Source organism: Lissotriton helveticus, chromosome 9 (assembly GCF_964261635.1).
Source record: "Lissotriton helveticus chromosome 9, aLisHel1.1, whole genome shotgun sequence".
Classification (NCBI taxonomy): domain Eukaryota; kingdom Metazoa; phylum Chordata; class Amphibia; order Caudata; family Salamandridae; genus Lissotriton; species Lissotriton helveticus.
The window spans coordinates 65,470,974-65,497,161 of record NC_136070.1 but is presented as its reverse complement, the minus strand read 5'-3'; the positions used below and the strand labels follow the sequence as shown (position 1 = coordinate 65,497,161).

The following is a 26,188-nucleotide window of genomic DNA, read 5'->3' as shown; positions in this document are numbered from 1 at the left end:
AGACGCCTCCTCAACCTAATTAACAGTCAATGTGGTACAGCACAGCACCCAACCAACACACTCCAAAGGCCACATCCAAGATCTCACCTTCTCATCATCACTAACTATCCAATGCGAAACATACATAAATGAGAACTAGACTGACCACCTCGCCATCCCACCTCAACTTCCAACCAATAAGCAAAGTTAACTCAGAAGAAAACACCAAATCTTCAGATCCTTCAAAGACTTCTCCAAAGCTTGAACTCATCTCTCACCTGGATATGCAACCTCGGCACCCTTCTAAACAATCTCAACATTTGCCTGGAAAACCATGTGTACATATATTGTCCAACCAAAACATGCAAATGCCTGTCAAAACCTTTAATATTCTGGCACTCCAAAAAGACCTTGCCGAAAACAAATGCACCATCTGCAGAAAGAAAATGGATCAAAAATAGAACCCCGATGACCTGAGGCTACTGAGGAATCCTCTGTGCATTGCATAGACAGCACATAACATCGGCCAGAGCAACACCTTCAATGAAGATGACAACAGAAGTGAAGGCCCTTACAGACAATCAGGACTACCTCAACACCTGCCACACTCTCCCATTTCACACTCCACCGACAAGTGAAATGCCATCAAACGCTTTTTCAGTAAAAAATAATAAAAACGGTCTAAGAGCACTCTGCTTCTCCTCTCACACACCCTCCTTCTCATAGCATTCAGTAATTATCATCCTTCAAACCTCCTCTCTTGCGAATCTCAACGACATACTCAACTCCTCCAAAACCACCTCTTCATCAAAGCTCTCTCCAAAGACGCTCTCTCACAACACTCACATTTCGCAAATGCTCCCTCATGCAAGCTATCGCCCAAGAATCTCTAAACACAGGGCAGATCCCCTCCACGTCAAAAGAAACCTACTCTAGTATCTGATGACACTGCCAACACCTGCCCATCACCTATCCACCCTTTATCAGCAAGATCATCGAAAAAGGATCCTAAGCTCAACTGCAAAATCACATCAACCCCAAACATCTCCTGCACGGCTACCACTCTGGCTTCAGATCATGCTGCAGAACAGAAACATCATAGACCATGCCCTCCCGACAACATATGAAGATGGCCCCTGCCTCATGATTTTGCTGTACTTCTTAAGCTGCATCTAACTTTGTCCGCCATCCCGCCCTCATCCACACAATGAAGTCTCAAATTCCCTGCACTGGTTTCTCTTCCTACCTTTCTGACTAAAACCAGTTTGTTCACAGGGGCACATCTAGGTCCCAGGAGATTCCCTGCCACCTGTGGAGTGCCCCAGGGTTTTATCCTCCCCCTTGTCAGCTTCAACATCTACACAGAGCACACTGGTGGCTCTACTCACATAAAACAGCATTAAAATCCATCAATATGATGAGAATACACAACCTCTACTGGACAGAATCCTTCATCAATAACACTGTGAATACTACCTGCCTCTGACCCAGACCTGGATATCCAACGCCTACTTGAACCTGAACTTCACCAAGACAGATCCCCTGTTGTTTGCTAAGAACAACAAGTAAGAAATAGTACAAACTGGCTCAATTACATGAACCTTTAGCTTCAACCCCAAACTTTCTCCGAACGCCAAGTCACTTAGATTCACTTTAGACACAAACCTTCCCCTCAAAGAACACAGGGCCAAAAAACACAAGATGGCCTGGTACCAGTTCTCTCCGGTAAATAAAATGAAAGCGCTTCTACAACAAAACGACTTAAGAACTGCTTTTCAAGCCTTTATTGATGCTCTCACATCTGGAAATGCAAGCAATGGAAACACTCTTCTCCATGACCTCCCAGACTCCACATTGGCTCCATTAATGGCATCTTACACAGTGTGGGACATTTCAGTGAGGGCCCAAGGAAATATGATAACATCTTTCCCTTCCTGATTGTGCAGCCCGGTAAGGAGAGTGACATTCAGTCTTCAAAACCAGCTGCAAAATTTCCAAAGCCATCACCCCCAGCACGCTCCCCTATCAGGCTGACAAGCTCATTTATGGCAGGTATCTCTCGGCACACCGATAGCCAAGAGACGCCATCAGAGTGAGGACAAAGAAGTGTAAGAAAGAAAAGACAAGTCAACAGGCCTTTTCCAAGTGTGCACCCAGGATCTGTAACAACATCCCTTTATCCATCCATCAATGCTGCTCCAATGTAGGGAAACGTTGAAGAGTCCCCTCTTCTGAGGCACAACATTCTGTCACCAACAATTCCCTTCTGTTCCCAGAAACTAGATACCTCTCAAATCATTCTTGACTGTATCATTTCCTTTATCACTCTACAGCACTCTGTTGCTTTTTGGCAAGGTTAGCACCATACAAAAAACACACATACATACATACTATGACCACAGGGAAAATGTTTCTAATAAAAAGAAAAAGCACAAAAATGCTAAAACGAAAATAAACGGGATGTCGAAGAATCTCTCCTAGAGACCAGGGAACTTCACTTGACCCAGACATCTACATGTATTGGATTTAAGACTGCTATAGTTCAACTGGCTTGGGCTGAGCCAGCTGCAGCAAGATCCAAGTGTAACTGCTTCAATTTCACCTACACTCTCTCGGGCCTCAACCATCCTGGACCATGCAGGCTTCTAAACTCACCTTGATCACCTTCTCGACACCGGATGAGCAGATCATGTAGTTCTGGGGGTTGAAGCGCACCTGGTTGACAATTGACCGATGACCCTTCAGCACTAAGAAGGCTCCATTCACCACCCGCCCAGCTCCACCTGTAGAGAAGCAATGCAGCAAAACAGGAGAAACATGTCCATCAGTGTGAAGAAAAAGAGGAAGAGGGAGAAGGTATGAACTTGAAGCACTGACACAGTTTACAGATGATACAGAAGAGGAGTAGCCCTTTAGAAACACGACCCTTAAGGTAGACAGGCTAAAACGCATTCCACACAGATAACATTGCTCATTAAAAATGCTGGCTGCTTAAGGATAAAGAGAAGCAATTCCCCGCCTCCATCCTATCGAATGCGCTTTGATTGCATTTGCTCCACTTACTGCGGTGAAAAAGGTAGACATCAATGTTGCATAAAGATTTCTGGCAAAAACTTCCAGATTCCAAAATTAATATGTCTTTTATAGAGCATGTTGTGACATTGTGCAAATGAATAGTTTTGCCCTGGTCTCTGTGATCAGCACACAAAACCACTCAACTGCATTTCAGAAGTTCTGACTCCAAGAAGACACTCTAATAACTCAGGGATGGGGGACTATGTGAGACATATGCTGTTCTAGGATTCCTGTACCTCCAGGTCAGATGGATCGCGAATGGGATCTGCCTCGTGAAGGGCAGCATCTTGTCCCATCTTATTCGAACACTCTCAAGACCTGCGACGTTGTGCTCATTAGGCAGGGTCCATCCTTCTCTTTATTAGCACTCCGCTGCACCCACACACACACCCTGTACTCTTAGTGCTGTCCTAAGCACTCTGTAGCACCCACACATACACACACCCTGTACTCTTAGTCCTGTCCTAAGCACTCAGCAGCAACCCCCCCCCCCACACACACACCCTGTACTATTGGTCCTGTCCTAAGCACTCAGCAGCACCCACACACACACACCCTGTACTCTCAGTCCTGTCCTAAGCACTCAGCAGCACCCCCCCACACACACACACACCCTGTACTCTTGGTCCTGTCCTAAGCACTCAGCAGCACCCACACACACACCCTGTACTCTTAGTCCTGTCCTAAGCACTCAGCAGCACCCCCCCACACACACACACCCTGTACTCTTAGTCCTGTCCTAAGCACTCAGCAGCACCCACACATACACACAACCTGTACTCTTAGTCCTGTCCTAAGCACTCAGCAGCACCCCCCCCACACACACACACACTGTACTATTGGTCCTGTCCTAAGCACTCAGCAGCACCCACACACACACACCCTGTACTCTTAGTCCTGTCCTAAGCACTTAGCTGCACCCACACACACACACACTGTACTCTAGGTCCTGTCCTAAACACTCAGCTGCACCCACACACACACACACACACACACCCTGTACTCTTAGTCCTGTCCTAAGCACTCAGCAGCACCCACCCACACACACACACACCCTGTACTCTTGGGCCTGTCCTAAGCACTCAGCAGCACCCACACACACACCCACCCAGTACTCTTGGGCCTGTCCTAAGCACTCAGCAGCACCCACACACACACACCCTGTACTCTTAGTCCTGTCCTAAGCACTCAGCAGCAGCCCCCCCACACACACACACACAGTACTTAGTCCTGTCCTAAGCACTCAGCTGCACCCACACACACACACCCTGTACTCTTAGTCCTGTCCTAAGCACTCTGCTGCACCCACACACACACACACACCCTGTACTCAAGGTCCTGTCCTAAGCACTCCGCTGCACCCACACCCACCGTGTACTCTTGGTCCTGTCCTAAGCGTGTGCGCACACACACACACACACACCCTGTACTCTAGGTCCTGTCCTATGCGCTCAGCAGCACCCCCAAGCACACCCTGTACTCTAGGTCCTATCCTCAGCACTCCGCTGCACTCACACCCACCGTGTACTCTTGGTTCTGTCCTAAGCACTCCGCTGCACCCACCCTCTACTCTTGGTCCTGTCCTAATCACTCCACTGCACCCACACACACTCTGTACTCTTGGTCCTGTCCTAAGCACTCTGCTGCACCCACACACACACCCACCCACCATGTACTCTTGATCCTGTCCATAGCACTCTGTGGTGTCCTCAGTCTTCTTGTCAGCCACTGATTCCAGGTTCTGGAATGTGGTGAAGGTTGCCTGGCACGGTTTGAACTGATTGTTTCAGTTAACTCGGCCTTGCTGCTGGATGGAGTCTAAATGAGTACAGCTACTTAATAAAGTCTCTCTCTTCATGTCAACTGCCTCGAGAACTTCATTATCAGAGAGACCTACTTCCACATTTTGGCGACGATTTACCCATGCGTCTCCTGAGACCCCAACAGCCAAAATTTTACTACAAAAGCTCCATCTCTACAAAAAGGAAGAAGGATCATCTTACCTGCCTGCACATCCCTCATTGCTGTTCCTCATCGCCTCTCTGAGCAGTGGTAACTCCTGAGCGCTCTTGCCTTCTACTGAATCCTCCCGGCTTCAAAAAAAGATTTCGGAGTGTTCACTTAGTTCCTCACATCGAGGGAGGTTAGTGGCTCTGCGTGTGTGCACCGCCAGTTCAATGAGTCTTCTACCTCGAGGTTTGTCTGCTGCGTTTTATTGCCTTGTCTTTTGAGACGCCGCACCCTGCTCTCTGGCCCCTGCCTGACCTGCACATCCTTGCCTGACCTCTTGGGCCTATCTCTGGTAGTTCCTGCCTCAACGTCATCACGCGCATACGTCGTGGCCATTTTGAGGTTTTGCCTGAGTTCCTCACAGCTAGCAAGTCTGGAGCCTTTGTGACATCAGTTGAACAAGACGCCTCTCTGACTTTGACACACACATTGCGTGCAGCGTCTTCCTGCTTTGTTGCCGGTTCCCTGGGTAACAACAATATTTACAGTTGTGCGCTATTACACGCGGTGAGCTTTAAGTCAGCTGCTTTCCTTCCAACGCTTATCCGCAATATCCTTTTGCGATCAGCTGTTTTCTTCACAACAACGACATCACTGACACGCACAGCTTTTATCTGCTCTGACAATGCTGACACGCACAGCTTTTGTCTGCATTCTTGGCGTGTCAGTGTAACGCTGGTGCATGTAACTCCTTACTCGACATTGTTTGACACAACTCAAACATTGCTGACACGCATAGCTTTTGCCTACACTTTCTGTGTGTCAGGTTGCCAGCGCACACCGTTATTTCTCCTACGCTGACACACACATCTTTGAGTGTATTATAGCGTGTCCGTTGCCTTCCTCACAACGCAGATATGCACAGCTTACTTTTTTGATTTACGCATTGTTACTTGCATTTATATTTCGTGTGTGTACCATTTTTATTTCATAGCATTATGCAAAATGTCACTTCTCCTCCGTTTTTCCTCTCATCTCCTGGTCCACCTCCCATACCTTGGAAAAAGTGGCAAAAAGGTTTTTTCCCATTATGCTCAAGTCTGCGGCACCTCATTAAGCGCACAGAGGAAAACTTCTCTTCTCATGCACTGTCTAGGTGATGAGGGTCAGGAAGCTTTCGAACACCTTCCGGACCTTCCCGATAGTGAATCCTCTTTGCTTATTGAATATAAAACTTGTTTACAAAAATTAGATATGCATTATCTGCCTAAGATTAGCACTGTGCTCAAGCGCTACCACTTTGGTAGAAGGATGCAGAGACCAGAGGAATCGGTAGAGGAGTATGTCTCAGTTCTACGCAAGTTGGCTTCTACGTGCAACTTTGGTCCAACATTGGACGAACGACTTGGAGAACAATTCATGTTGGGTTGTGTTCTTGACAAGACCAGAGACGCCATTTGGCAAAAAGACAATCCCTCTCTTCAAGAAGTCATTACCACCACAAAAGACATATGAACACTCGAAAGCTTGCGTCGAGGTCATAAAAAAGGAAACTTTCACTGAGAACAAAGACTATCCTGAAGTTAAAACTGTTGTTGACCGATCTACAAAATTGAAAGCTGTTGCACTCCGAAAACCAGTCAATCAAAGGGTGTTTCAAGGGAAATGTTATAGATGTGGTGACTCTTGCCACATGGCTGTTTTTAAAAGTTGTCCAGGGTGGAAAGTTTTTTGTAAAAAATGTGGGAAAAAGGGGCATATTACGAAATGTTGTAGATCTGGCTTTAACCAAAAATCTGTGAAAGAAATTTACCTCTTTGATGATGAAGGGGAGGAGGTCATAGTTCATCAAATTTTAGCTGCTAGATCAGATGGCCCTCATGAAGAAGTTCTTATCAATGGAGCTTCAGTCAAAATGTTATTTGACTGGGGCAAAAATTACACTGATCCCTAAGGTGTTCTATGAAAATAACTTACACGGTAAAGTGTCCCTTTTGAAAGCTGATGTCAAACCGAAAGGTTATGGAGGGGTTCCTATTGATTTGAGTGGCTACTTTTGTGGTTCCATCAATTTTAAAGGAAGGATTATATTTGGGAAGATATAGGTTTCAGTAAGGGGGGACTCGCTCACTAGTTGGTTTCACCAGAAGGAGTTGCATGTGTTTCTCGACCCTAATGAAGATCACCAGGTTCGTCTGAAGGAACTGCCACTCATCAGTGTAGTTAACGAACCTGCTCACGATCTGATAAGAGATTTTCCGGGTGTCTTTGCAAAAGTACTTGGGTATTTCAAAAACTACATACAGTGCATAAAGTTGAAGCACAATTCTATTCCTAGAGTTGCAAAAGTCAGGAATATTCCTCTCTTGGTAAGAGATAGTATGAAGTCTGAGTTAGAGAAACTTAAAGAAAAAGGGATCATCCACCAAGTTGAGGCTACAGAATGGGTCTCTCCGGGTTGTGATGGCACGTAAGGCCAACGGAGAGGCCCGGCTCTGTGTTGACTTAAGAGAGCTGAACAGAGCTGTGATTGTTGACCACTATCCACTGCCAAATATTACTGAGATGTTGTGCTCTCTGGATGGTGCGAAGCATTTCTCCTCCTTAGATTTGACCTCAGCTTACCACCAGGTCAAGTTACATCCCTCCTCACAAGATCGGACTGCATTTGTGACGCCTTTTGGCACCTTTAGATTCCTGAGGATGCCCTTCGGTATAATCTCTGCTGCCTCTGTCTTCCAGAGAGTGGTGTAGGGTATTCTTGGGGGTCTGAAGGGTGTTAAAGTCTATCAAGACGATGTGCTTATTTTCGTGTCCAATGAACAAGAACATGACACAAGACTCAGGCAGGTGCTACGTTAACTTAAAGATGCGGGTCTAACCCTTCGAGCTGATAAGTGTTAGTTTAATGTCAAGGAGATTGAGTACTTTGGTCAGTTTTGTTTCAGCAGAAGGTATCAAACCTAATATAGGGCTGGTAAACTCTATAATCAATTTGCGCTCACCTTCTACTAAAGATGAACTCATTAAGTTTTTAGGTATGGCTGAGTTTTACCATACATTTGTTCCCAACTTTGCTGGCAGAACTTTGGCACTAAGATCTTTGTTAAAAAAGGGGTGCGAGTTGATTGGTCCGATGTTTGAGAAAAGGAGTTCACAAATATGAAACGTCTGCTCAACATCGCACCATCTTTGAGTAGTTATGCCCCTTCCAAGCCCTCTTATCTCATGACCGATGCCAGCTCCACTGGAGGAGGGGCTGTCTTGTTACAGAAGATTGATGGAGTTGAGAAAACCATCTTGTTTATCTCCAGGTCTCTAAGAGGCTCTGAATGTAATTACTCTGTCATAGAGAAAGAAGCACTGGGTGTGTTCTGGGCTGTTCGTAAACTGCGAACATCTTTATGGGGCAAGAAATTTAAAGTTTTGTCTACCCACAAACCCCTCAAGGAAGTATTTTCAAAAAAAGGCATTGATTTTGCCAGTCACCGGATATGCAAATGGGTTGTAGCCCTTCAAGAATTTGATTTTGATCTAAAATATCTCCCTGGTGCCAACAATGTTTTAGCAGACTGCCTCTGTAGGCTAGGTACTGAGAACGAGGAAACGTCTGTTGATGTTGAATGGTTTGGTGGTGAAGAATTAGAAGAGGAAGTCAATGTGTGTCTGATAAGTGAAGGTGTCATTACGGAAGAGGAGTGGAAGCATGAACTTGTGTCTGATACGACTTGTCATTGCCATGGTCAAAGGAACGTGGTGTGAGAAGAAAAACCGTGAAGATATTCTCACGGGTTTCTGGCACGTCAAGGATGATTTGTCTGTTATTGGTGGATTACTTTTGCGTTGCAGTAAGTTGGTTCCACCTCTCGCCATGAGGGAAAAGATAGTCAAGAACGATCATGCCTCTCATATGGGCATTGCTAAAACCAAAGAGAGGGTCAGGGGAGCGTATTGGTGGCCCGGGATGTACGTCTATGTAGAAGACTTGTTCGTGAATGTGCAGAGTGTGTGAATAGTGACAAGTCATTAAAGTGTAGGACGCAACCCATGGTGATTAGGGATTAAGCTACTGCCCCTTGGCCGGACATTTGTATACATATTTTGGGACCAGTAAGATTAATCTCACAAGATCGTTATGTCATAGTCTGTCTGGATATGTTTTCACGATGGCCGGAGATCAAGATTGTTAATTCTGTTGAATCCTCTGTTGTTGTGAACTTTTTAGATGAACTTTTTGAGCGGGAGGGCTTTCCATGCACCATCCTGTCAGATAACGGTGTCCAATTTACATCTCATTTCATGGAGTATTTCTTGGCTTCGAGAGGAATCATTCACAAGAAGTCTTCCTTATATCATCGGAAAAGTAATGGCGTTGTGGAGAGGTTTATAAAGGTTCTTAAAGAAACGTTGCAACAAGCTAGGTCTTGTGGTGCTTGCTGGGAATCTGCCTTGCGAAAAAAGGTCATGGAGTATCGCTTCACCCCTCATTCTTCGACAGCTATAGCTCCATTTCGCCTCTTTAAAGGGAGAGTAGCCAATGTTGAGATGACTCTGTCCTGGATCTCATCTGAGAGGGCTTTGGTTGATGAGAAAGTAGACAACACAGATGGTTGGGAAGAAAGTGAGAGAAACTAGATGAATGAGAGAAAAATGTGTTATGATGAAAGGAAGGCAGTGAATAGCACTATTGTCAAAGTTGGTGACTGGATCAAAATTAGGTTGCTTAAGAAAGGGGCAGGTACATCTAAGTTCAGTCAACCTATTCGAGTGATTAAGCTCTTTAAGAATGCTATACAGACAAGTGATCACAGGATTAGGAATTTGAACAGGGTGGCAAAATGTTCCTACGCTCATTCCACTGGTAGTTCTCCTCTGCTGTTACCAGGACAAAGAGCTGAAAATGTTGGAGCTACTGGGAGCTCTAATAGACCAGTACATTTGAAACGTGCTCCCCTTCACTTACGTGACTTTGTTGCTTGATATGCAAAATTGTGTTCAGCAGTATTTTCTTTAGGTTTTTGTTTTTATTTTATTTTTATTTTCTTTCCCTTCCCCGATTCTTCAATATTGCATGCTTTAGTTGAATATTATTCTTATGTTATGGTTTTGTTTGTTCATGGAGGGGAAGGTGATGTGGTGTCCTCAGCCTTTTTTTCAGCCACTGATTCCAGGTTCTGGAATGTGGTGAAGGTTGCCTGGCACTGTTTGAACGGATTGTTACAGTTAACTCTGTCTTGCTGCTGGATGGGGTCTAAATGATTACAGCTACTTAATAAAGACTCTCTCTTCATATTAACTGCCTCCAGAACTTCATTATCAGAGAGACCTACTTCCACACACTCCTCTGCACCCACACACACACACACCCTGTACTCTTGGTCCTGTCCATAGCACTCCGCTGCACCTACACCTACCCTTTGCCTGATCCTCTCCTAAGCAATGCGCTCCATCAACACCCACTGTGTACTCTTCGTCCTGTCCTTAGCACTCCGCAACACAAACACATCCTGTACTCTAGGTACTGTCATAAGCACTCCGCAGCACCCACACACACCCTGTACTCTTGGTCCTGTGCTAAGGACTCTGCAGCACTCGCACACGCCCTGTACTCTTGGTCCTGTCCTAAGCACTCCAAAGCACCCACCCACACACACCCACCCTGTACTCTAGGTGCTGTCCTAAGGACTCCTTAGCACCCACACACACCCTGTACTCTTGGTCCTGTCCTAAGAACTCCACAGCACTTACACCTATCCTTTGCTTGGTTCTCTTCTAAGCACTCTGCTGCACCCACACCAACCCTGTACTCTTGGTCCTGTCCTAAACGCTCCGCTGCACCCAGACCCACCCTGTACTCTCGGTCCTGTCTAATAAGCAGCAGGTATTTAGGTAGGGGCCCTGAATCCCACAAGGCATTACTGGGCGGAAGGGCCCTTCCAGGGGTTATGCACAGCTGTAGGATGGGAGACCAGTGCCCTCCACCCATGCTTGGTACACGGCCCCAGTTTCTAATCTCTATCAGACTCAACTATTGAGCCCTACAGCTAACTACTACCAGCAGGAACAACAATGGAAAACACAAAACAACCACCACAAATGGAGAGTCCCTCGGCTGTCATGGAAACTCTGCAGATCCCACGAGGCTTCACATCCACCTGGTGTGAACAATAACTGCAGGAGACAAGCTCGTTAAAGGGGCAGATGATTCTGTGACTGATGTTCGCACCATTGTTTGCACGGGTAGAGCAGGAGAAGCGAATCCGATATCAGCTGTGACTGCTTGCTTCATAAAAAGAACAATGACTGCTTCCCAGAAGGGCTCTGAGAACGTGGGCGTTTTGTGGGCTGACAGAAGATCCAATTCTTACACAATCAATAAATGCGCTTGCTCATTGATTCTGGCCTGGGGGGCGCCAGACTTGGCTGCTGGGAGGGAGGCGTGGGCGCAATTGGGCTCACTGCCAGGGGGGCCTAAGATGCCACTTGGCATCTATCAAAATTGTGCTAATGCCACCATCTATAACAGTTTGAAAATGACGTCACCTCCACTGTATCATGGAAGCTCTCAAGCACAGGTCATTGGTCTGCCACAGCTCTGTCCAGTGGTGGGTACGGTGCAAACCGCTCTGTCGCAGATCTACCTGACTCGGGTATTGTGACCAGCACTGATCCCTCTGCCCCGCCAACCTCGGGTACCATGTCACACCCTGGCACAGTGCAGTGGTGGGTACAGAGTAAACAACTACGTCAGTCTCCAGTATGGTGTCCAGCGCGGATCCCTCAGTACCTTGGGTACCAGGTGAGTCCTTGGCACAGTCTAATGTTGGGTCCAGTGTAAATAGCTCTACCGGTCTCCGGCACAGTATGCATACCTCACCCCCATCAATCTCAGGCACCATGTACAATTGTATAAGTATTATAAACACAATAACAAAGGGGCGAGAGGTTCCACTCTTCCCTTGTTCTCCCTCTCGAATATCCCAACAAAGAAAAGGGAAAGGTAAAAACAAATCTAACACAACCCCTCTCTGGGAAGCCCTCGGTGGTTTTAAAACTGGCCTCACCCACTAGACAGTGGTATGCTTCCTCGTAGGGCCTGCTACCACACTCTGGCACAGACCAACACTCAGGGTGGAGCAAAGTGTGTTTTATGGAGCTAATGCCCAAGGGATCCACTATGCAGAATGAACTTAAAACTACCAAAAAGGGTTCTCTCCCTACCTTAATCTGGCCCCCCTTTGGCAGGGTTAAAACTATGATTTGAGGTGTACCTGGGTAATTAGTTCCCCGTCCCCCTTTCGGCTGTTATCAACATGTTTCGGCCTTCATACCGCCACTGAGGGTCATCGGCCTTAATAAGGATTTAGATCCAGTCTCTTACTTGTCTCAAAGTCCCCTTCCTGTCATTGACCACGTGGAGGTAGGGATTTGAGGGTTTGTCTTTGTTTTACATTTGTTTTCCTCTTTCCTTTATCTTTGTGTGTTAGGACAATTGTATAAGTGCCTAGTTTTGTGAGCCCCCTATCACTTTTTCTGTCTTTCTCAGGTATTGTACCCACCCCAGCCCCATCGTTCCTACTTAGAACATTACCCCTACTCCTCCAAGGCTGATCCGTCTTAGGTACCATGGCATCCCTAGGCACAGTTCCCTCAGTGGCTCGTTATAGTGTGGGTCTCCAGATTAGTCTTGGGTACCCTTAGCACCACATATGTTTACTTTCACTATGTCCTCTTATAATTGTGTTGTCATTTCTATGAGAAGCAGGAGTGCGGAGCGGTTGTGAAGCCTGGGCTGAGCAAGACTATGGAAACCCTCATTCATCTAGACCTGCCCGAAGAAGCAGGCCTTGGTGGGACCTGATACTGAGTTAAATCTCCCTTCCCGCTTCCCCACCAACCCCGCTACCTTGAAATGAAGTCAAGTACATGATTTTAATCCTCTAAGAAACCCAAACGTGACTTTTTCTCCCACATCAACCTTTACACTACAGATAAATATCTCACATGTACTCCAGGCATAGAGGTTTTGGGATTAGGTGGAGTCGTTTTTCTCAATAATGCAAGGTCTTTTTTTTTTTTAACACTCCTAGAAATACTGCATGACTTTGCTGAGTAACACATGTCTATGTGAACCTACAAAGAAATTGTATTCAACTGTTTGATCATATTTGTGATTTGTCTATTGAAAAAACATGATTGAAAAAAATAACAGTTCGTAATTTCTATATGTTACTGGTTTTCAAAGACCACAATTACATAAATAAACCCAGCATTGAGTACATCTCTTACTAGTGTGTCTTATTTTGTTTGCTTTTTTTATTCCAGTGATTCCCTTGATTGGATCTATTGGCCAATCATCCAATGCATTTTTTTAAAGGTTTTCTAAAACAATTCCTCAAGGAGTTTTTGTGTTGTTGACATATCGACAGAGATGGGTGACTGGCTGGAGATAACTTGCACTCACCCACAAGTAAAATAGTGGTACGCTCACCCAAAGGAGCTTACCGTCTTAAACATACAAGAATGACTACTCATTGCAGGGAACCTTTCCCTGAAACATCACACAACAATAGGTTTCTTCAGTCAAAAGACTTGAGAAGTCGCAAAGTATGAAGCGCTGGATGTGGGGACAGACCAAGTCAGATGCAAAGGTTTGCAAAGGTTTGAGTGCACCAATAACAAAGGAGATCATGGTCAAACCTGGGATCTGCTCTGGAAAGCACATGAAAAGAGTAACAGCAACATTTTGTGTGAAATAATGACCATTTCTGCTTAAAACCTCTTTGTGGTTTCACGGGGACATGACGGATGCTGCTGTAGCACAAGTGTAAAGAGCACAGTCTCAGACCGGGAGCATTACCGGTTGGCCATCGTGGTACTCGAAGACTCAACAAACCATTCAGCCAGACTCTACCGGACAGATCAGGAGAGCGAAATAAGATCACAAAGCGTTTGCCCGCATATACTTTGGGATTAGAGAAACCTATTGCTTTAACAACTACAAAACGATGATTTTATTACTGGCGACAAATAGCCAAAGACAATGGGCCTGGGCGCGACTACCACTCAAATCGAAGACCCAGGGCATATTTTTGACTTCAGCTTGTTCTATGAATTCCCAAAAAGACGAACCACTAATTTTCAACCCTTAATGCTTAGGAAGATCCTACCACTCCTACAGAGAGCCCATCATACAGAACGTACTACATAGGTCGTGATGGCTCGGTTGGCTTTTTGCAAAATTGTTCACAATGGACTCCAAATGCCATATATTTGGACTGCAATGACTTCAGAATCAAGAAATAGACTTTGTCTAAAACTAAAACAACAAGTCCAATTCATTTTGATAAACTACGCCTTAACAGCGAACCCTAACCACCTTAAATTCAACAAGCCTCTTAGGGTATTCGATTAACAGGAGTGCAAACACTGCAGACTACTACATTCCCTCTCGTACAAGCTGACGCACATTATTCGGGGGAGACTATATATGCCCACATTTCTTGTGAAGGCTCAATCCTGTATCTACTTTTTCCTGTACTTTTTCTTTCTTTGGACTTCTCCTGATTGAGTTAGACAGCCAGACTACATCCCCATTCACCACAGAACGCAACCCAGCAGCAGCCCTCCAGAGTTGCGATAGGGTTGTGAGGAGAATTGAGGGAGTGCCACTGATTGAAAAGGATCCTTAAGGTTCCATAGTGGTATGAATACAGCGCTACGAGACCTCAGGGTAGAAGGCGCTATATAAATACAAAAACATTTACATTTACATTTAAAAAGCCCTGCCATGTTTCCAAACTCCATGCGTGATGTACTTCTCCAGTCCAGGTTTATTCTTTGATTTATGGGATTTTTTTGTCTTGTTTATTCCGTTATAAAAGAGGATTACAATTCCAGAATTTAGAGAAAAAACATGTGGACTGTAGTAGCACATCACGCATGGACCTGGGAAACTTGGTAGCAATGCCAAAAGAAAACAAGCATTTAGAATGCAACGGTTTCGCCTTTGGAAAAGTTTGAGCTATTGGCATTGTAAATGACAACATTTGTATTTATGTGTTGGTTTTGAAAACAGATAAATAAATGGCATTGTCATTTACATTGCAAATAGCTTTAACGTTTCCAAAGGCGAAACCGTTGCATTGTAAATGCTTGTTTAATATAGTGAGGCACATATTAGTAAATGAAAACATTTCCGGGGCGGGTATTGCTGGACAGCCATCATACTGTGAGACACACTTATAGAGTATGAGGGATGCAACTAGTAATGACTATTACATGCAGCACGGCGATCAACAATACATGTGTGGCACTCTTAAAAGGTTATTTATGGCACGTGAAAGAGACGGAGAAGGGTGTTTATCAAGGGTCTTGTTTCACTGTCAGCAGTGCGTAATGATCACAAGTATGGGGAGCCCAAAGGAGAGGGATCTATTTGTCTGCCTTGTGAACAATAAAAATTGCACGTTTTAATGAAACACGGCACAGTTCAATTGCAACAATACGTTTTTTTTGTGGGGGGGTTTGTTAAGGGACCAGACTGAGTTTTAAAATGAGATATCTATAGATAATAAGGCAGAAACTGCAGAAAACAAACGCCTGCAGATGATGCACCGTTACCGTAAGCAGAGCAGGACTGCACTATATTCATAACGACCACCAAGCCTGCGGTGCCTTTCTAAGAGAGGTAGACCATCGCCGATATGTGCGTTTTTGGCACTGTCAGTACCAACACGCTTGCTGTTTAAATCTAAACTGACTGATGTCGACAGTGAGTAGGTGTGTCACGAGAAAAGCAGCAGTCATTATGAAAAACGATGAGGGGAAAATGAAGAAGTGCTCGCACTATTTGTGCCGCCAGCCAATATAGAGAGCGCCAGGAGGCGCTGCGTGTGTTTGGCAAGCAAGCCATAACGACAGGTTTCAGCAGCACAGCTTTTGCTTCCAAATACTAATTGAGGTGGGAGGGCTAATATGGGAAATAAGGCACCTTGTAAAAGCGTGCGGACGCATTCCCCCCAAAGTTAATTGTGAATTAATAAAAAACTTGCCTGGAAAGCTTCCAGCGAGATTAACCACTTGTATAATAAAGAGGCCCAGAACACCCTTTATTCTTACCTCTTAACTGCCTAAACCAAGTGGGCACTGTGCTGAGAAAAGGAAGGCGCGGATGCCATTTTGAAAAATTACGTGAAGAGGCCACACAGCTTTCTTTCATCAACACAGTGATCGCTTCACGGAACTTGAAATTAATAAAAGTTTTAGCAACATGCACAATAAAAGGGAACGCGGGCTGGATGGAAAATGAATTAGTGTCGAGAGGCACCATGTTTGTCTGTTACAGCCGTCAGCTAAGCAGCGCCGCACTACCTCATTTAAACTACCTCATTTAAACAAGAGATACGTGAATGTAACAGCAATGAGAAAAGCAGCAGTCATTATGAAAAACGATGAGGGGAAAATGAAGAAGTGCTCGCACTATTTGTGCCGCCAGCCAATATAGAGAGCGCCAGGAGGCGCTGCGTGTGTTTGGCAAGCTTGCCATAACGTCAGGTTTCAGCAGCACAGCTTTTGCTTCCAAATACTAATTGAGGTGGGAGGGCTAATATGGGAAATAAGGCACCTTGTAAAAGCGTGCGCACGCATTCCCCCCAAAGTTAATTGTGAATTAATAAAAAACTTGCCTGGAAAGCTTCCAGCGAGATTAACCACTCGTATAAAGAGGCCCAGAACACCCTTTATTCTTACCTCTTAACTGCCTAAACCAAGTGGGCACTGTGCTGAGAAAAGGAAGGCGCGGATGCCATTTTGAAAAATTACGTGAAGAGGCCACACAGCTTTCTTTCATCAACACAGTGATCGCTTCACAGAACTTGAAATTAATAAAAGTTTTAGCAACATGCACAATAAAAGGGAACGCGGGCTGGATGGAAAATGAATTAGTGTCGAGAGGCACCATGTTTGTCTGTTACAGCCGTCAGCTAAGCAGCGCCGCACTACCTCATTTAAACAAGAGATACGTGAATATAACAGCAATAAAGACAAGTCAGGTCCCGGGCCGGCAGCCAATCACAGCGCGGCCCGGGGAATGACGTCACGGGGGTGTCCCGGGCCGGCAGCCAATGACAGCGCGGCCCGGGACAAAGGGGCGGGACTTAAAAAAAGTCCCAGAAACGCCCCCGAATCGCGTTTTCGCCAGAAAGCGTGATTGACAGCCTCTGTCTCCCAATGGCTAGCCTCCATTTATGGAGCTAGCCAATGGGAGACCGAGGCGGAACCAAAGTCAATATGTAGGATCATGAGGTTTCGCTGTGGGAGGAGCAACTGCTACGCAGTTGCAACTCCCAGGTCGAAACCTAAAAAGGTAGCAAGTTGGCTTTCCTAGTAAAACCAACTAAAAAGAAACATATAAACAGATAAAATCCGCTCCAAAATTGGCGAAATCAGCCATAAGGTGCACGTCACTCATCAATGCAAGAGACTTGGCGGCACAACACCTGGGTCTGAGCTGGGAAATTAATTCAACAGAGGACAATATCTAGAAGGCAAGAGATTTGGATACACTAATAGGTGATGGAGTGGGCTAAAGTAGGCAGGGGCAAGAAGAGGACTGACCAATTCCAGTATCCCTGGGACATCACCCTTCATACTTTATTCATGTGAATTCATTTTCCTTTGGTAACCGAGATTCAACAATGGTCTGACCACACTACTACCATGTTCGCTTTTACTAAGTAAACTATGACTCATAATGGATTCACCTGGCTCTACAAGGTAAATCCCTTTGAACCTTCTGCTGGCGTACACCCCAAATGTCTGCAAAACATCATCTGTATTCCTGAAATGCAAAACGCCTTCTTCTGATGGAAAGAGTTCATGAGCTGCAGCAAGGGATGTCCCATTCTAACTCCAGCATGGATCGAATCCAAGCATGATATTCAGGCTATCCACTAGCTATATAAATTAGTTCCATTTAGAGTCACTGCACGTAAATTTACCCAGTGTCAATATCATGAAAATCTGGGATGGGCTTATGTTCGACACTACCAAAACATCCCTGGATTCCCAGGAAGATTCCCATTGTGAGAAAACTTGAAGCACAAGTTTTATACCAATGAAAAGTACAATTATCTGCTAGGATGATCTTGATTCCATGAAGTTGTGGAAAAGTAAATTTTGCCATGTTCTGTGTCACTACGTGTCATCCATCATATGTTATGTGTGCATGATTAATATGCATATGTATTCCCCATGTTCGATTCAAGACACAATTATAGTTGTGTCCACCTCTAGTATGTCAGTTTCCAGTTCTCGTGAATACTACGAATATCAGGTCTATGTAAAGCTACGTTGCCACGTTTCTCAGTGTGTACGTTATTCCATTATAAAGTCCTCGTTTCTAGGCCTCAAAAGGGCCTGGACACCAGATTCAGCTCCTGTCTCCTGAAACCTCGCTGAGGAGCGATACAGCCCCCACCTGTATCCTCGACCCTTCACTTACTTCCTGCCTCACAGTGCCCGGTTCAGGCTGGCTCTGCCTTTGAGTCTGCCAAGAATATGTTATGATTCCAGTTATCAGTTCAGTCCTCCTTCTCTGCATTCCTAAATTACTGAATCGCATCAATAGTTTCCGTCATTGTCTAGCCTTCACGTCTCCACGTTAGAGAAATACTGTATTAATGGTCATTTAATATTCTTCATCACGCACTACATGTAGAATAATGCATGGTCCAGTCTTAGAATCAAGTTAGCCTTTCCCCTCCTGACTTCTAGTTTATATCAACATGTTCTCTAAACATCAGATACTAGATACTGTTTAGGTACATGTCGCCCTGACTCTCCAGACTTCAGTCTCTGCTCCTAGCACAGAGTTCATAGCCCCCAGCTTCTCCTAGTGATACGTCATTGCTAGTTTGCGCGCACCATCAGGTTAGAGGTCCCGGCTCCTCAGGTAGCCCCCTCCATGGTTTCCGCCCCATTCATGACATATTCTGTTACGTTTACATCACATGTCTATGTATACGCCCTGTTACACCTCTTTTCACCCTTATCTTTCGCGACTGCTACGCGTCATGCCTTCTGCTCCACCCACTGCTACGCCTATTGCAATGTAATGCTATGTGTTTGCGTTATGTATATATGCTCATGCACTGTTATCAAAAAGTTGTTCCCCTTGTCCCGATCCTGTCCCCAGCAGCGCTGCTGGGCCTTACCATCCTGTTCCTGCCCTTTATGCTGTAATAAACCTGCAAACTCCTACTACCTCGAATCTTGACTCTTATTTATTGAGCTATCTGTTATTCATTTATACATTCAAAAATAGGGTATTATTTATTTATTTACCACATAATGGCGCCCGAACAGGGACTTGCCCTTTCCCCACGCGTCGGTGAAGCCACGCCGACTGTTAGGGGAAGGGCCAACTTCCACGGGAGCGAAGACAAATCCCCACACCTCCAAGACACAGCAGCAGGAATGCGCTAACAAGGTAGACCACACTCCTATCTGCTGTATCCTAAAAGTATGAGGGAATTTACCCAAGGAGTGTCCACCACTCTCCTCATACGTGGGGTAACAGAATAGTAGATAAGGCGTCTCCGGGAGGGGTGGTCCAGGCTAGGAAACAAAGATCAAGTTAGGAATAAACACAATCCCTATGCTTACATGAAACACCCTAAAACATTGACAAGTGTGATCACTCTTGGTTCTTACCCCAAATGTAGATCGGGCCAGCGTCAACGATGAGTCCAGGCAATCAGGGAGGGGTCCAACAGGACTCACGAAGGATTCAACACACCTCTGACGCAACGTGAATGGTAAGGGCAGGCGAGGTGAACTGGCCGGCTGACAACAGAGGATCAGGCCAGCGGAGCAGTAACACCATACAAAACAAACACAAAACAGAAAAGGAGTGAGGGGCACCGACCGGCTGCACAGGGGGCGAATACAGCGGAGCAGCACCCACTCAGGAGGTGAGACACCCGGCCCCTAGGAGGATAGGGCGGAGCGCTCACTCTCAAGAGGAAAAAACCACTTAAGTAAAGGGGCAAACCAAAGAGGTAACAGTGGTAGCAAAACCAGTATATAGCAAAGAGTGAACCGATAACGCCCGCAAAATGCGTGAGGAATAGCAGGGCGTCGCGTTCACTGAAAACGAAGCGGAAAAGAATACCGCTTTCACAACCAGACACCACACGCACACTCACAGGGCAGAAAAGCGAGTAGCAGAGGGTCAGGAGAGTCAGGTATCAGGCGACTAGAAGACAGAGCCCAGCAGAGCTCTAGACGGCAGCAAAACAACTCGAACAGGAACCAGGAAGTGGGAAGGGGGCGTGGTCACAGCAAGTAAGCCAAGCAATGATGGGAGGGCCCAGCTCCTCCTTATCCCCCTTAGGGAGCGTCAGGAAAGTACGGGTTTTGGTGCTAAGGGGTCAAATACAAATGCACAAACCGGAATGAAGCACACTTGCCAATGTTAATTCCTAACAGTACCCCTCCTTAAAGATCTATTCACAGGACCTGGCTTTGTGGGGTGCAGTCTGTGAAACTGTCGGATCAACCGCACTGCATGTATGTTTTCAGCAGGTTCCCAAGACCTTTCTTCCGGGGGATATCCCACCCAATCAATGAAGTACTGGAGTTTGCCTCGGATTCGTCTGGAATTCAATATTTTGCTGACTTCATATTCTGTTTCTCCGTCTATCTGTACTGGAGGGGGAGGAATTTCAGGGACAAGGGAAGGTATGTATTTTTTGATCAAAGAACTGTGGAACACAGGATGGATCTTCATACAGGGGGGAAGCTGGAGTTTAAGTGTAACAGGAGAAAGGATTTTCTCTATTGGGTAGGGTCCTATGAAGCGGGGTTGGAACTTTTTTGACCCTTCCATTCTAAGGTTTTTTGTGGACAGCCACACCTTTTCTCCTATCACGTAGTCTGGTTCCGTTCTACGATGTTTATCTGCTTGTCTTTTCATTGCTTCTTTTGCCTTTTCTAGCTCTGTCTTGGCTGCTTCCCATGTGCTCTGTATGAGGGCATGTTGTTCCTCTAAAGCGGGTACTGTGTCGTCAGGGGGTAACACAATGGGGAGCATTCTAGGGTGTTGGGCTTGAACAAAGTAAAAGGGAGAGACCTTGGTGGCTGCATGACTGGAATTATTATAAGCAAATTCAGCTAAAGGGAGTGCTTGAACCCAGGTAGAAGGAATAGTAGTTAACAAACACCTCAGAAACTGTTCTAAAGTTTGATTGGTTCTTTCGGTTTGCCCATCTGTTTGAGGGTGATAAGCGGTAGAAAGCCTGTGATCAATTCCCAACACCTCACACATTCCTCTCCAGAACTTAGAGACAAATTGGGGACCACGGTCGGAAATGATAACTGTGGGCAGCCCATGCAGTTTCACCACAGAGTCCAAGAAAACAGCCACCAGTTCTTTAGAGGAAGGCACTTTCTTTAGAGGGATGAAATGACTCATTTTGGACAAGAGATCTACTACTACGTAAATGGTGGTATAGCCCTGACATGGTGGTAAATCAGTCATAAAGTCCATACTGATAGTATGCCAGGGTGCAGGGGGTATGGCTATATGCTTTAGCAGCCCTGTAGGAGCACAATGAGAAGCCTTTTGGCGGGCGCATATGGCGCAAGCGTGTACATATTCCCAGACGTCTTGAGACAATGACTCCCACCAAAACCATCGGCGACATAACTCAAGAGTCTTCCGCCCACCTGTATGGCTGGCCAAAGGGCTACTATGACACCATACAATGATCTTTTGTCTCAAAGGTGAAGCAGGAACAAACATCTTGTTATCATGGTAATAAATCCCTTCCTTGATGGTGTGAAGAGGATTTTGTAACCATTCATCCGATGGGATGGTGGGTAGTAGGCTTTTGAGGTCTTCTAGAAGTGTGTGATCTTTCTCTCCCACCCCAAGGATCTTATTTTCTGGGATGATGGGAAGCGGTTGTTCTCTGTGGGAATGGTCAGCTAGTCCTAGCCGGGATAACGCATCTGCTTTCCCTTGTTGTGTGCCGGGCCTGTAAGTGATTACAAAATCATATTCACTAAAAAACAATAACCACCTCATCTGTCTGGGCGTGAGTGCTCTGGCGGATTTGAAAAATTGCAGATTTTTATGATCCGAATAAATGGTGACCACATGAGGAGACCCTAACAAATGATGTCGCCATTCTTGGAAGGACAATTTGATGGCCAACAGTTCACGCTCCCCTATGGTGTAGTTTCTTTCAGCAGGCAGCAAGGTCTTGGAAAAATAAGCTATGGGGTGCATTTGACCTGTATTTGTGTCTCGCTGGGATAGAATCCCTCCTACAGCATATTGTGATGCGTCAGCCTCCACATAAAAAGGTTGAGAGTTGTCTGCGTGACGGAGAATAGGAGCAGAAGTGAACTTCTCTTTTAAGGCACAAAATGCTTGTTCTGCCTCCAATGTCCAAACAAACGGTACACCTTTTTTCAACAGTCTTGTGATGGGGGAAAACTGTGTCAGAAAACCGATCGATAAAGCGCCGATAAAAATTGGCGAATCCTAGAAAGGATTGTATTTCTCGAACTGAAGTGGGGCTTTTCCACAGTGTCAATGCCTCTACCTTTTTAGGGTCCATCTGAAGGCCACCAGGTTTGATGGTGAAACCCAAGAAATCAACTTCTGAGGTATGAAAGGTGCTTTTGTCCAGTTTGGCATATAACTGGTTCTCCTGCAACTTCTGTAAGATTTTCCGGACATGCTCTATGTGTTCTGCTTCGTTTTGAGAGAATATAAGTATATCATCGATATAAACTATAACGAAAACATCGATGTACTCCCTCAGAATGTCGTTAATAAAATATTGGAATGCCGCCGGGGCATTGCATAACCCGAACGGCATTACACAATATTCATAGAGACCATATTTTGTTCGAAAGGCAGTTTTCCACTCGTCTCCCGTTTTTATCCTGATCAAATGGTAGGCACCCCTGAGATCGATTTTAGTGAAGATTTTCGCCCCTTTTATCTGGTCTAGAAGGACAGGTATAAGAGGAAGGGGATACTTGTTCTTTATGGTGATTTTGTTCAGGGCTCTATAATCCAGGCATGCCCTGAGCCCTCCTTCCTTCTTATCAATAAAAAACAAAGGGGAAGAAACAGGCGACGAGGAAGGACGGATGAAGCCTTTAGCAAGCATTTCCTCCAGATAATTTTTTAGATAGTCGTTTTCTGAGGGAGTCAAGGCATAAATACGACTGCAGGGTAAGTCAGCACCGGGTATCAGGTCAATCCTGCAATCATAACTCCTGTGTGGAGGCAATTTGGTGGCTTCCTGCTCACTGAATACGTTTGAGTATTCGGCATACTGGTCAGGTAAGCATGCATCCACCCCTGCTTGTACTGCACAACATAGTGGCAAATCTGGTTCCTGGGCTTCTTGGTAGCAGTGTTTCCTACAGAAAGAAGAACCCAATGTAACCGTTCGTTTTTTCCAATCAATCGCAGGGTTGTGGATCTGCAACCAAGGGACACCCAAGATAACACCAAAATTGGGAGCATCGATCAGGTCAAATACAAGGGATTCAGAATGTCCGTTATTGAACACAATGGTCAGTGGAGATGTTTGGTAACTAATCATTCCAGAGGATAATTCCGAACCGTCTACGGCCCAGATGGCTTCAGGCTGAGGTTTAGCCACAAAGGCAAGCCCCAATTGTTTGGCTAGGTGGATGTCAAAAAAATTACCGGTAGCACCGGAATCTAAGAGAACTGACATGGTGTATGGTTTGTTTTCGAAATAAGTGAGAGTAATAGGTACAATGAAATGTTTAACCATTAGGACGGGTTTAGAGGAGATCTGTGGAGGTTTGGAGCTTAAGGAATCGATCTCTCTGTTCCTCAAGCTTTCGAGTTTTCCGAACTAGTAAGACTGCTTACTGATTGTCTTGGGTTTTTTGGACGCACAGGGCATTCTCGAGCAAAGTGCCCTCCCTTGCCACAGTATAGACACAGATTGAGCTTCCTTCTTTTCTCTTTCTCCTCCGAGGATAGAGGCCCGCGTATTCCCCCAATTTGCATGGGCTCAGGGGTGTCTCTGGTTATGGGTTTCTCAGTTCTGTGGAAAACCATTTTGGGCCCAACAGGGCGAGGCCTTTCTCCTTTTCGCTCATGCAATCTATGGTCTAATTTAACAACCAGGTCAATAAAGGAAGCACAATCCTCTGGTGGATCTACTATCTGGGAGAGTAGGTCTTTAAGTTCTTCACCCAACCCCCTGTAAAACAAAGAAGTTCGCTTGTCTTCAGGCCAGTGGGTTTCGGCTACTAGGCGATTAAATTGTGTTATGTACGAGAGCAAATCCTTCGACCCTTGTCGAAGGTTTAGTAACTCAGTGTCACTGGCTTGCATGTAGGCGTGCTTAGCAAAAAGGCTTCTCATTTTTTCTTTGAATAGGTCAAGGTCATATAACAGGGGATCGTTGTTCCGTACCAGTGGCACCGCCCATTCTGCCGCATTCCCGACTAGATAGGATATGATAAACGCTACCTTGGCAGAATCGTCCGGAAAGGACGCGGCTTTGCACAAGAACTGGAGTTGGCACTGGTTCATGAAAACTTCGTATTTAGAGCTATCCCCTGTAAATCTTTCGGGCATAGCTAGGGGCACAGGGTTAGGGGTGTTTACCGTGACTTGCACAGGGGAGGCCTGAGGATCAGTGCTAGCTCGTGGGTCTTGTTCTGTTAGGGAAAGTGTAAATTTGGCAGGCTGGATATAACTTTTGCGGACTTTAGGGATGGTGCCTGTTCTCAGTTGATGGACTTCCGCAACTAGCCTCTGATTTTCTGTACCTAATCTTCCTACTTCTGTCTGTAGGGCCACAAAAGCTGCCATCAAGTCTTCCATGGAAAGGGTCTGTGGGACAGAGCCTGACGCCTCCATAGATGTGTCGGGATTCATCCTCGCTCAGGGGAAGGAAAATTCGTGGGCTTGGCTTTCTGTTAGGGGAAGGGCCAACTTCCACGGGAGCGAAGACAAATCCCCACACCTCCAAGACACAGCAGCAGGAATGCGCTAACAAGGTAGACCACACTCCTATCTGCTGTATCCTAAAAGTATGAGGGAATTTACCCAAGGAGTGTCCACCACTCTCCTCATACGTGGGGTAACAGAATAGTAGATAAGGCGTCTCCGGGAGGGGTGGTCCAGGCTAGGAAACAAAGATCAAGTTAGGAATAAACACAATCCCTATGCTTACATGAAACACCCTAAAACATTGACAAGTGTGATCACTCTTGGTTCTTACCCCAAATGTAGATCGGGCCAGCGTCAACGATGAGTCCAGGCAATCAGGGAGGGGTCCAACAGGACTCACGAAGGATTCAACACACCTCTGACGCAACGTGAATGGTAAGGGCAGGCGAGGTGAACTGGCCGGCTGACAACAGAGGATCAGGCCAGCGGAGCAGTAACACCATACAAAACAAACACAAAACAGAAAAGGAGTGAGGGGCACCGACCGGCTGCACAGGGGGCGAATACAGCGGAGCAGCACCCACTCAGGAGGTGAGACACCCGGCCCCTAGGAGGATAGGGCGGAGCGCTCACTCTCAAGAGGAAAAAACCACTTAAGTAAAGGGGCAAACCAAAGAGGTAACAGTGGTAGCAAAACCAGTATATAGCAAAGAGTGAACCGATAACGCCCGCAAAATGCGTGAGGAATAGCAGGGCGTCGCGTTCACTGAAAACGAAGCGGAAAAGAATACCGCTTTCACAACCAGACACCACACGCACACTCACAGGGCAGAAAAGCGAGTAGCAGAGGGTCAGGAGAGTCAGGTATCAGGCGACTAGAAGACAGAGCCCAGCAGAGCTCTAGACGGCAGCAAAACAACTCGAACAGGAACCAGGAAGTGGGAAGGGGGCGTGGTCACAGCAAGTAAGCCAAGCAATGATGGGAGGGCCCAGCTCCTCCTTATTCCCCTTAGGGAGCGTCAGGAAAGTACGGGTTTTGGTGCTAAGGGGTCAAATACAAATGCACAAACCGGAATGAAGCACACTTGCCAATGTTAATTCCTAACACCGACCCCCTGACCCTCTGCAGTCGTGACGGAACTCTTCTGCGCACCGGCAGATATTTCTGCTTCAAGTATCCCTCAGGCCCACGGAGGAGACGGAGGAGGCGGTCCAGCA

General features: G+C 46.0%; 1 protein-coding gene across 1 annotated transcript in view; it reads right to left on the bottom strand.

Moving 5' to 3' along the window:
• DCAF5 (DDB1 and CUL4 associated factor 5) overlaps positions 1-26,188 on the bottom strand; it is a 363,408-nt gene that overhangs the window by 12,391 nt on the left and 324,829 nt on the right. Inside the window, exon 8 of the mRNA XM_078659462.1 lies at positions 2,635-2,762. Coding sequence (XP_078515588.1) covers positions 2,635-2,762 — 128 coding nt within the window. The remainder of the gene's footprint in view (positions 1-2,634; positions 2,763-26,188) is intronic.